Source organism: Bombyx mori, chromosome 7 (assembly GCF_030269925.1).
Source record: "Bombyx mori chromosome 7, ASM3026992v2".
In the NCBI taxonomy this organism is placed as follows: Eukaryota; Metazoa; Arthropoda; class Insecta; order Lepidoptera; family Bombycidae; genus Bombyx; species Bombyx mori.
Window position 1 is genome coordinate 400,383 of NC_085113.1, and position 13,069 is coordinate 413,451.

A 13,069-nucleotide genomic window follows, 5' to 3' on the forward strand; every position below is an offset into this window, starting at 1 on the left:
AGAGCTTTAGACGTTAACTCACGTATTAATAAAGTTTCCACCTACCATAATCTTTGTAAAAATTGTTTACGCACAGGTCATCAAGACAAAAATTGTAGACTTACCCACTGTAAATATTGTAACTCACGTCACAACACTCTCCTTCACCGAGAAGTCGACAAAAATACAACTTCGAACATAAACACAGAAAACATAGTATTGTCTGTACACACAAATTCGTCATCAAACATCCATTCAACTATTGCACCCAATCATCAAACCAATGTATTACTTTCCACAGCGATGGTTAAAGTGATGGACAAGAATGGACGTTGTCACAACGCCCGGGCTCTGCTGGACAACGGCAGTACTTCTAACTTCGTGACCTCCGACCTCTGCGAGAAACTAGGTCTGCCGCGTCATAACACAAACTCAACTGTCATCGGAATCAACAGTAAACTTTCATCTAGTACTAAAATGTGTACATTGTCACTACAAGCTTGTAATGGCAGCTATAAGGCGAGCGTCGATTGCTATATATTGCCAAATATCACTACATCATTGCCTTCAACATTTATATACAAAGAACACATACCCATACCTACCGGAATCGAACTAGCCGACCCCTCTTTTAACGTTCCTTCGGCTATTGATATACTAGTCGGGGCGAGCATCTTTTGGAACATTTTAGGATCAAACACAATAAGCCTAGGTAAACATCAACCCACTTTACGTGAATCCAAACTAGGATGGATTGTGTCTGGCAGTGTTCTTCAACATTCCTCTTATAAAAATACTCACACGCATTGCCACTTCACTCAATCTCTTGAATCTCAGCTTAGTCGGTTCTGGGAGTTAGACTCAGTCTCTTCTAGTCATTCTTTGTCTAAGGAAGAACGAGAATGCGAGACAATCTTCAGAGAGACAACAAGACGAAATAAAAAAGGTGAGTTTATAGTTACTATTCCTCTTAAACAGTCTCCTGACGTTCTGGGATATTCATACACAAAAGCAAAATTAAGATTTCTTTCTGTAGAGAGAAAATTACAGCGCGATGAGAAACTGAAAAATGATTATCATAATTTTATGCGTGAGTATATAAATCTTGGGCATATGATACAAAATATACCTCATACACATAAATCAACATCAAACAATCACTCTTCTAACATAACATCGGACACTCATTCATCGTACATAACAAAAAACGTTCATTCATCGGACAACACATCAAATAACAATCCTTCTAGCCTTACGTCAAACATACAATCACATAACACAACATTAAACACATCCATACAACAATCCGAACCATACAACACTTCAAACATAATACCGAAATCTACATCTGAGAATCTGCACGTAACTTCATTTAATAAAAACATAAATAATTACTTACCTCATCATGGAGTGATACGGGAATCCAGCACAACCACTAAACTACGAGTAGTGTTTGATGCATCAGCAGCGACGTCCTCCGGTAAGTCATTTAATGACATACAGCACATTGGCCCTACAGTACAAGACGATCTTCTTTCCATCCTGCTGCGATTCAGGCAACACAAATATGTGGTTACCAGCGATGTGGAGAAAATGTATCGGGCTATACAAGTAGAACCTTCTCAACGTAGTTTACAGCAAATATTATTTAGATTTGATCCGTCAGAACCGTTGCATACTTACATTCTGAACACTGTAACATACGGAACGGCATCCGCTCCCTTCTTAGCTACTCGATGTTTAATTGCTCTTGCTGAGCAATGCACAGATCCAGAGACTAAACGAGCAATAGCACATGACTTTTATATGGATGACTATTTGGGAGGGGGTAATTCAATTGAGATGGTAACAAAACTTTGTCGTAATATTATCAATACACTAGACTCAGCAAAATTTAACTTACGTAAATGGCGATCTAATAGTACAAAAATATTGCAAACTATTTCTGATATTAAGGCAGATAAAGATAAGACGTTAAATTTGAATAACTCTGCGCCGAGCAAAACTCTTGGTCTTCACTGGAACTCTGAATCAGATAACTTCTTCTTTTTGTTAAATTCACATCAGACCTTTAAAGTCACTAAACGCACAATCTTGTCAGAAATTAGTCAGGTTTTCGATCCTTTGGGGCTCGTCGGACCATGCATTGTTGAAGTCAAATTAATAATACAACAGTTATGGAAAACCAAGTCCGACTGGGATGAAGAAGTTCCAATCAACTTAAAAACATCATATTTGAGCTTAATGCAATCACTTCCATCACTTAATAATATAAATATTCCTCGATGGTCCTTTAACGACGACACTGTTACCATCGAAATTCATACGTTCTCAGACGCATCAGAACGCGCTTACGGAGCGAGTTGTTATATTAAAACTGTTACAAGTAATGGCAATATTCGCGTTCGCCTTTTAGCTTCTAAGAATAAGATTGCACCCATTAAGTCAAGTACAATACCTCGTCTTGAATTATGCGCGGCCTTATTAGGTACTAGACTATATATAAAAATTATCAAGTCACTCACTGTTCAGTTTGATCGTTCTTTCTTCTGGACAGATTCTACTATTGTGCTAGGATGGCTAACCGCACCTTCTAATCGCTTAAAATCGTTCGTTCGAAATAGAATTAATGAAATACATGAAAGTACGAATGGTCACAGCTGGAGCTACGTACCGTCTAAAGAGAACCCAGCAGACCTGGTTTCTCGGGGGGCGAGGGCTGATGTACTCAGCGCATCCAGTCTGTGGTGGATTGGTCCATCTTTTTTACATTCAACTCATACACAATTTCCAGTCAATCCTAACGCACAAACACTAAAAAACCTTCCGGAGATGTCTTTTGTTGTTAACACTACAGAAAATTCAATTGTCATGTTAATGAATAAAATATCAGACTTTTCGAAATTATTAAGAATTACAGCATACATCAAAAGATTTATTTATAATTTAAAAAATAAAAACTCACGGAATACAGATAATAATTTATTATTTACGGAAATATCTTCAGCTCACAATACCTTAATTCGTCTTGCACAGCAGGATACATTTCCGGAGGAATATCATATTCTCAAATCAAACCAAATTTTGCCCTCGAAAAATAGACTTTTATCTCTCTCTCCTTTTCTCGACTCTGACGACATTATTCGTGTTGGAGGTCGACTTAATAATTCTTTCTACAGTTACGATGTTAAACACCCAATACTCTTGTGCAGTAAACACATTCTTACGAAACTTATTTTTGTTAAACAACACAAAGATTCCCTTCACGCTAGCCCTTTACTTCTACTTTCACAAATAAGACAGAAATACTGGCCGCTTGGTGGGAGAAATTTAGCGAAGCGTGTAGTAGGCCTATGCATTCGCTGTGTTAGGCAGAAGGCTAAAACTACACAGCCCGTTATGAGCGACTTACCGAGCGATAGGCTGCAGTTAGAATTTCCGTTTCTGAATACTGGAATTGATTACGCCGGGCCGGTGATGATTCTCAATCGAAAGGGGCGTGGTGGTAAACTGATAAAATCATATATTTGTGTTTTTATTTGCTTTGCAGTGAAAGCGTTGCATTTGGAGATCGTCTCGGATCTTACCAAGGAGGGCTTCCTTAGCGCACTCGATCGCTTCATTGCCCGTCGAGGGAAACCGCAGAATATTTACTGCGATAATGGAACTTCGTTCGTTGGAGCCTCCAACTATTTAATTCATAATTGTGTTAATGACATCAACAGTCTAGGTATAAGGTTTAAATTTATTCCCGTTTACTCACCTCATTTCGGTGGACTGTGGGAAGCTGCCGTTAAGTCTGTTAAATTTCATTTGGTAAGAATATTGGGTCAATCACACTTAACTTATGAAGAGATGACAACTTGTCTGGCACAGATTGAGTCTATTTTAAATTCTAGACCTCTTACACCGATGTCATCAGATCCATCTGACTTAACCTTCCTTACGCCCGCCCATTTCCTTATTGGTCGGCCACTCACTTCGGTACCATATCCCGACATCACGGAAGTCAACATCACTCGTCTTCAACGTTTCCAACGAGTTGAAAGCCTAAAGCAACATTTTTGGAGGCGATACTGTAATGAATATGTTTCTCTCTTACAACAGAGATACAAATGGAAAAAATCTTCAGGTCAACTGCGGATCGGTGCAATGGTCATTATCAAGGACAAGACATTGCCGCCAATGATGTGGCTTTTGGGACGAATAGTTCGTCTCGTACATGGCAACGACGGCATCGCGAGGGTTGCTGACATTGCAACCACGAAAGGCATACTACGCCGGGCATACAACAACATATGCCCGCTTCCTGTGGACTCCTCGGAGATCCATATTGAAGAAGACGACTCTTCAACGCCGGGGAGGATGTCCGCGCCAGTACTTCATGTACAAGCGGGGACTACGAGGTCTGCGGGGGGGTCCAACCACCACCACGGCATCGACGACTCGAGCGGCGAGGGCCGAACACACACAGCGACACAGAACACTACTGGAACGATATAGAATCGCACGCGCGACTCGCGGCTAATATTGCATTAATACTTTATATACAGTCCACAATAAAACCTCAAGAACAAAACCTTTATTTTACTGAGCTACCGAACAATTCCTCCTTTGAGTTTTGCATCAGATAAACTAGGTAAAATGGTTTTTAAATACTTTAAAGCTTGTCCATCTCTGTCAAGTGCTTTGACAAAGTTTTTCATTAATCCCAGTTTCATGTAATAGCTGTAAGCTGGGTAATGATGGATTAGGAACTTTTTCAGAATGTAGCACAGGTTTTGTGACTGATGCAACATCAGGATATTGTATGTGCTTTCGATTTTTGTTGTTAAAACCTGTAGTTTCAGTGAGGCAGAAGTAACAGTCAGTAGTATGATTTGTTGGTTCTCTCCATATCATTGAGATGCCGAATCGTAAATGTTTTCTTTTTCCTGCAGTCCAGTTCAATAATATACTTCTGCAATTTTCGCACACTACACCAGGAACCCATTTTTTATCAAGGTTTGTTACCGATTTGAAAGTAATGGAACTAGGCTCGTTTTACGTGATTCAGTGATTGGTCTCTTCTTTTTTGACAAAATAATTTGACCACAAACATAGCAAAAGTTATTTAGGTTTAATTTACACTGCCTTGATGATATTTTAAAACAAATAAAAATGTTTGAATAACACTTAAACGCAATAAAAACAAACTATAAACTCAGACACGGCTAACAAGGTAGCTTACTTAGGTGGATTCTGGTGAATGTGGTTATATCAAAAACTTGACGTGATAAAATTATGAGACATATATTTTTATACAGAAAACACACCCAATATGAATTATCTTTGGGTAAACGAAAAACTTTTTTTTTGTAAAGCAGTAATTTTTAAAAATTATAATAGGATGAAACCCGTTAAAAAGAGACGAAAATATAAGAAAAATGAAAGGAAAAATAAATTTACGGGTGATCCGAGGTCGGGAAGTGGGGGGGGGTATAATATGGGTAAAAAACGGCTTGTCTCGATTTTTGGCAAAACTACCAGTCCTATGGAAAGAAATTAAATGCCAAAGTTGTAGATAATAAAGAGTAGAAAACAAAGAGACCTAAAGCTTTTGTGATTACACTTTTTTCACATAACCTCAAAATTTATGTGAAAAATAAAAATAATCAAGATTTTGGTTTTTCATTTTTATGTTATGAAAAAAAAAAATTCACGAAATTTGGTGAAAACTTACCTTTTTATGTCCTGAAGACACTGTAATTTTTTTGATTTGAAATATTTATTTTTCATCTTATTTTGACTTAATATCGAAAAAATACCCTAATTTTCAATCTAAATTTCTCGCTACAAAATATCAGCTTTGTAAAAAAAGTCGGGGAGTTTTATGTTCATTGAAATCTCTTCTTTGTTATAATGTAAAAAAAAATACATTACTATGGTAAATGTTCTCAGAAAATGCAAAGAAAAAAACTCGAATCCGAATTTTTTTTTAATCACTGTTCTCGTCCTTTTTTAATGAGTTTCATCCTACTATATATTTTTTTCACTTTTTACCATTTTCAAAGGCTTCAGCCCTGGTCTATTAACGTCCATCAATAAGTGGATAGGACTCCATATCGTGTCAAGTTCAGAGATTCAGTCAAACAACATTGTTGATTGGGTGACTCGAGATCTTCTCCAAAGTGTCACCCGGGTTACACGCGCGGTCCGGGGGGGTGATGTCTGACTGACGTGACGCTCACCTTCCCCTCTATAGTACTAAAGACTCTTTTTATTGACATTATAGATTCCAAGATGAGGGTGCTGTTAGTTTGCCTGGCAGGCTTACTGGTCTGCCTGAAGACGGCTGATTCTCACTCATTGCCGCAAAAGGATTACGAAACTGACTCCAGCAAACATGACATTACCATACCACTGAATGACACCAGCGGAAATAATAGCAGCTCGGTCCCCGACAACTCCAACGGAATCTTTGATTCTAACACAACAACGTTCATCGCGCGCTCCGTAACTAGGGTTGGCAAGAAAGAGTCCATGGGCATCTACGCCCACAAGAACGGTAAAGTGAAAAAAATTTTAGAAGGCAGCATGGCCGTCTCTCCTTGGTCTTCGAAGTCGCGCGCCTATTTGGGCAATAAGGACGGTATCTACGTTTACGACACAGAAACAGAGAAGCTTGAGAAGTACGGCAATCTGAGTGACAACGTCATCGGGATCGCAAAAGAGAACCGCACCGACGACCTGTACATTCTGACGGAAGACCACGTCGTCTACAAGGTCACGGAGGAAGGCACCAAGAAGATCAAGGTCAACGAGGCTGAGCATGCTGAGAGAATAGCGTTAGACTGGGATGACAACTTGTACTACATCGGAGCGAACAATCAACCGTATGTTGTCGCTTCGGACGGTGCGAAGAAGATCGAAGGTCTTCCAGCTAACTCAACCCCAACGTTAATCTCTAGGCCTCCGATCACGATAGAGCACGGAGCGTGGTTTATATCCGGACAACAGGCCTACATCATCTATCCCAACGCGACCAGCGAACTATACGTATTCAACGACCAAGAGAAGCTGGAATATGAGAAAAGAAATCGTGCTGTCCAAGCTATTTTCTTACAAGTGAGGGACCAAACAGAGGAATAACGTATTATCTTTAGATTTCGCGTGTTGTAGAGATAATTAAAATGACTTTTACAGACTGACCGTGTCGGACGCAGTCCGCCATGACCACGAAAACTGTAAAGAATTCGAAACATTTGGAATTTAATAGTGACAACAACAAACATGAGGTTAAGCTGTAAAAGTAATTTTAATTATAGGAATAACGTGTTTTTGATTGAAATGAAATCCGAATGAATCTTGTGGAATGTTGTTGTTTTATTTCTTGTTTATCTGGACCATATAGAGCGTATTGTTACGAGCATAAAGTAGAGCATCCGATGTATGTGGTTGCCGTTGCTCGTGGACACCACCAACGCCGGAGACACAGCCTGGGCGCTGCCTATCACGAGGGTTCACTAAAAGTCCACTTTAGACCTTGGATCTCAATAGAAAAAGTAAATTCCACACCTCTGAAGAAACACCGAGACAGCGCATTTGCATTGCATCATGATAGAATGTAACAGAATCACTTCCAGAAGAGATCCTCGTGGTGCGCCCCTTTTCAAATGATCAATCTTTTCTCTGAGGCGGAAGGTACAGTGCTAAGATGGAAATGACAGTGTCGCGGTCGTCTCCTACAAATGTTAGAAGAGTCTCCACGGAACACACGGATCATAATGTAGAACGAACAATTGTTAAATGACTTTCGACATTTGTTCCTTGATTCCTTTTCATTTGTTGATTCCGGTATATGGTATATTAAAATTGCGGAGCCACGGTGTATATTATTAACAGAAATCATGGATCGTTAATAAGTATATTGTTTTTCCTTTATTGATGCACAAAACAAATATCAACCATAGAAATTATAAGTTTAAAATTTTAATATAACCGTCTGGATTGCAATTCTGCAAATTGCTGGATTGCAAAAAAAGATGCATACAGAAAAATTATAACAACTGTACAGATGTCTAAATATCTTGTGTGTATATATAGATATACACATACGCTCACACACACACACACACACACACACATGTAAGTTACTATCTAATAAATTTAATATAATGTATCATTAATTTTATTTTATACTAGCTGACCCGGCATACTTCGTAGTGTCTCAATCGATAAAATGTCGCACTCTTTCCGTGGGAAAAATTTTCACTGCCAATCGTATGGATTGTTTTAGGGACTCCAAATTATCATCGCGCTTAGAGCAAGCCATACTCTCTAAAACTGACCATAAATCATAATCCAGCGGATTATGATCGGGACTAGACGACGGCCAGTCTTCAGCTCTGATGAAGTCCGAAACGCTCGTTTCCAACCAAGACTGCGTAGACCGAGCTTTATGACCTGGCGCCGAGTCTTGTTGGAAAGATCATTCTTGATTATTGAACATGGTGTTGTTAAGGGGCTTCACTACCTTCTCAAGAATGGTATGTTAATACACTTGTGCCGATGTTTTGATACCTTTTTCACAAAAGTATGGCCCAGTCACTCCTTCATAGCTAATACTCCACCAAACCATCACTGAAGTCGGATAGTGCCCACGTTGCACTCTGTCGACTAATTGGGAAGCTTCCTTAGAGCTTTGAGCATAAATACGGTCGTTTTGTTTGTTAAAATGTTGCTCAATTGTAAAAAAAATCTCAACCGTAAACTAAATTTTTCTATGACCTCCCTTTACGTACCGCTTCAGTAGTTGTTTCGATTTTACCACTTTGAATTATCAGTTAAGAAATAACCAGTACGTCTCTTATAGGCTGCAAGTCCTAAGTCATCTTTTAAAATACGCGACATGGTTCTAGGTGCTATCTTCATCTCCCGAGATAAAATCTTTTGCTTTCGGACAGGATTTCTTCTAATTCTTTCCCTTACTGCTTTGACCACCTTTTTCGTACGAATACTCCGTGGACGGCCAGATCTTTTTCTGTCACAAACAGAGGAGGTCTCATTGCCCTATTGATAGCCCGGTACACAAACATTTTACGAATACCAGGCGTGTGGAGAGTTTTAAAAATTGCATTTGGCTCCATACCTACTTTGTGTAATGCAATCACAGCGATTCGGTTATCTTTATTACCCCACTCCATTTTAATATCGCAAAATATTGTACAATTCATTGGCGCCAAACTCAATGAGCAATCATATAAAAATGACAGATTCCAAATTGAAATGTAATATTTTGTTTATTTTTAATTGTAACAGTATTTATGGCCAGACTAAGTATTTAAAAATGAATTGTTGTTCGTTAGTCTCGCTGAAACTCGAGAACGGCTGGACCGATTTGGCTAATTTTGGTCTTGAATACGTTGTGGAAGTCCAGAGAAGGTTTAAAAGGTAGATAAATATGAAAAGGCTCGGAATGAAATAAAAATAACAATTTTGTTTTTCCTTTGATGTGTCCCCCGCCGGACGGATTCCTTTTGTTTGTTTTAAGTTATTTTATACAAGTTAAGTTTATTTTTAGGTCTGTTGTTTATCGATTGAGGCACTACGAAGTCTGCCGGGTCATCTAGTATTACAATATAATTGTAATGATCATATTTTGAACATAATTGGGCCAGGGCCAGAAACAAACAAAATGAAGAAATGAAATAATAAGTACAATAGTAAGTACAACATGTAAATACAATAATAAGTAATAAGTACAATAAGTACCAGCATTGTATTGTAGATAATTAAATCTATTTTAAACTAAACGATGGAAATTCATTCGGCACTTAATTACAATAATGGAATTATTATAAAAATACATTATGGAATTATTCTCAAGATAGAACATAAGTACATTTAAATAAGAGTACTCTTAAAATAAGAGGGAAATTAAATATATTTACATATTTATTATATAAAATTTATAATTTTATTACTGGTGGTAGGACCTCTTGTGAGTCCACGCAGGTAGGTACCACCACACCGCCTATTTCTGCCGTGAAGCATTAATGCATTTCGGTTTGAAGGGTGGGACAGCCGTTGTAACTATACTGAGACTTTAAAACTTATATCTCAAGGTGGGTGGCGCATTTACGTCGTAGATGTCTATGGGCTCCGGTAACCACCCACTTAACACCAGGTAGGCTATGAGCTCGTCCACCTATCTAAGCCATAAAATATATATATACATATAAACAGATATTTAAGATTTCTCAATAAAGAAACACAGCTAAGTTTTGGGCTCTGGTAACCACTTAACACCAGGTAGGCTATGAGCTCGTCCACCTATATAAGCCATAACAAAAAATATATACATATACATATAAACAAATATTTAAGATTTCTTAATAAAGAAACACAGCTAAGTTTGCTTTTAAGCAGAGTGGATTATATATAGTTTGGTAAATATACAGTTTTCAAAATAAAATATTAATTAATAGGCACAGGACTTAATTTTCTATAAGACCTTGTATAAGTTTTATTGCCTATCCTGACTTCGGCCACTCTCACTTTACTGTCACAGCCAGGAAAAATTTTAACAATTCGGGCCATAGGCCAGCTTAATGGAGCAGTATTGTCTGATATCACTATAACCAGTTCTTCCACCATAAAATCTAAACGAACAATAGTCCACTTTGGCCGGTTCTGGAGTAAAGTGAGAGAGTCTGTCGACCATACGGTCGACGGGTAGGTACCCTGCCTATTTCTGCCGTGAAGCAGTAATGCGTTTCGGTTTGAAGGGTGGGGCAGCCGTTGTAACTATACTTGAGACCTTAGAACTTATATCTCAAGGTGGGTGGCGCATTTACGTTATAGATGTCTATGGGCTCCAGTAGCCACTTAACACCAGGTGGGCTGTGAGATCGTCCACCCATCTAAGCAATAAAAATAAAATAAAAACCATGCCTTCCAGAAATCGTGTTTAAGATTTGTGAAAACATTCCAAAATTTTAAGCGAATAACATTCTCATTAGAGAGGTCTACTTCAGTCGAGCCAATAAGAAAATTGCCGGGGGTCAAGTAGCTTGTACCAGAAACATGAAAAACATGGAAGAGATTTCAGCATGAAATAAGTAGTGCCCTTGTACTCTGTATCCTTATTGACGTGTCTTTTCTAACAGCTGTGTGTACAAAGTATATTAAATAAAAAATAAATAAACATCTGAGGACATGGGAAGCAGAGGTCTTGAGTTAAGAATTGCTTCAATTTCAATAATTACTGGACCTTCATAGTTAATACAAAGATTACCAACAACTCTTTTTAAATGGAATTTTAAACTTTTCACTCCTGCCTCCCATAACCCAACAAATTCAGGTGAATAGTTAGATATGAATTTAAATTTTATATAATTTTGTGCAAAATAATTTTTCACAGGACTTTTATGTGTTTGCGAATTGAACAGCTCATATAACTCATAGCATTGTCACAAAAAATAGTGGAGGGTAACCCACCCATCGGAGCAGAGTTCATCCATATTATCTCGAACCGCTGCGTTCATCGACAGTGCGTTTCCAACGATCTTTTTTGCCACGTACCATCCGGCTTTGGAATGAACTCCCCTCCACGGTGTTTCCCGAGCGCTATGTCCTTCTTCAAACGAGGCTTGCGGAGAGTACTCAATGGTAGGCAGCGGCTTGGCTCTGCCCCTGGCAATGCTGACGTCCATGGGCGACGGTGACCACTTACCATCAGGTAGGCCATATGCTCGTCTGCATACAAAGGCAATAAAAAAAGAAGTCTCGTTATAAATCTTTTGAGAGATGCCAAAAAAGCCTCAGTGGTAAGATCAGTGAGCACTTCAACATGTATTGCTTTTGTAATAAAACAAACAAAAAGCGCTACATAAGCCTTGGAAATTATCGGTCTCCGAATCCTAGCGACCTTTATACTAAAGGGGCCACAAAAGTCCACACCTACTGTTTGAAGGGGCCTTTCTGCAGTGATACGCTCTTTGGGAAGGGAACCCATAAGCTGCTTAGCAGCTACAGCTTCAACACGATGACGCTTGACACATTTATGTATGAACTTTTTAACTTCTCTGATACCACTAATGAAGTAAATCTTCTGTGAGAGAGAGCTGAGTACCAATTTGGGACCCGCATGGAGAAGATGTAAATGTTCTTTCTCAATAATCAAAGAAGCAAGGTAAGAAGACTTGGGTATGATCGCGGGGTCTTCCTTTTCACATGAAAAGTTTGGAGCATTTTGTAGATGACCTCCTACTCTGAGGATGTTATCCTTATCTAAAAAAGGATGTAAATTGACTAAGCCTGACTTGATAGTCTTGCCTCTAAGTAGAGACTCTATTTCAGTATTTAAATATATATTTTTTTTAAAAGAGCGAATTATAACTTTTAAAGAATTATTCAAGTTTGTGTGAAGTAAAGTAGCATAAACCTTTTCATTTAGGCAGTTGTTTTTAAACCGCAGCAAAAGAGCTACCACACGCTGTAATTTAATAAGAGTTGGATATTTTTCAAATAGTGTTAAATCTATTTCTCCTGAAGTACAAATATTGGTTACAATCTCATCATCCTCGTCGATGTGGAGAATAGGAAATTCAAAGCTTATTAAAGGATGAGTGAACACTACGTCAGACAAGTAGCGTGGTCCTTGTCACTATAAGTCTCATGACTTCAGAACCTGAGGACGTGAGCCTCTTGATAATAGGTCAGCTGGGCTATCAGCTGATTTTACATGTGACCATTGAAATGTTGGGTCAGCTCTTGGATTTGATTGACCCGTCTAGACACATACACATCGCGAATATTTTTGCGAGTTCAACCACGCCAAGACAATTTGTGAGTCACTATACAAATGAAACTGACTGTGGAAATCTATCCTTTAAAGTGTCTAAATCTATTTGCGAACTGAGACTCTTACTCTTGAGCAAAGCACTGTTCAGTTTGAGCCTGGAAATTGTTAAAGTTTTACCCTTGGGAGCAAGTCGTGACTTTGAAGACAACAAGTTTGCAGAGACTGTTCCTTTATTGCCAGAAAGTCTAAAATAAATACAGCATCCAAATACTTTGAGTGACGCGTCAGCATAGCCGACCAACT

The 13,069-nt window shown here is 38.5% G+C and overlaps 1 protein-coding gene across 1 annotated transcript in view; it reads left to right on the forward strand.

The window, feature by feature from the left end:
• The window catches only part of LOC119628356 (uncharacterized), a 31,505-nt gene extending 24,171 nt beyond the window's left edge, over positions 1-7,334 (forward strand). The window contains exon 2 of the mRNA XM_062669306.1: positions 6,254-7,334. Within this exon, the coding sequence (XP_062525290.1) occupies positions 6,262-7,110 (849 nt within the window). The 5' untranslated portion in view covers positions 6,254-6,261 and the 3' untranslated portion in view covers positions 7,111-7,334. The remainder of the gene's footprint in view (positions 1-6,253) is intronic.
• Positions 7,335-13,069: the final 5,735 nt, after the last annotated feature.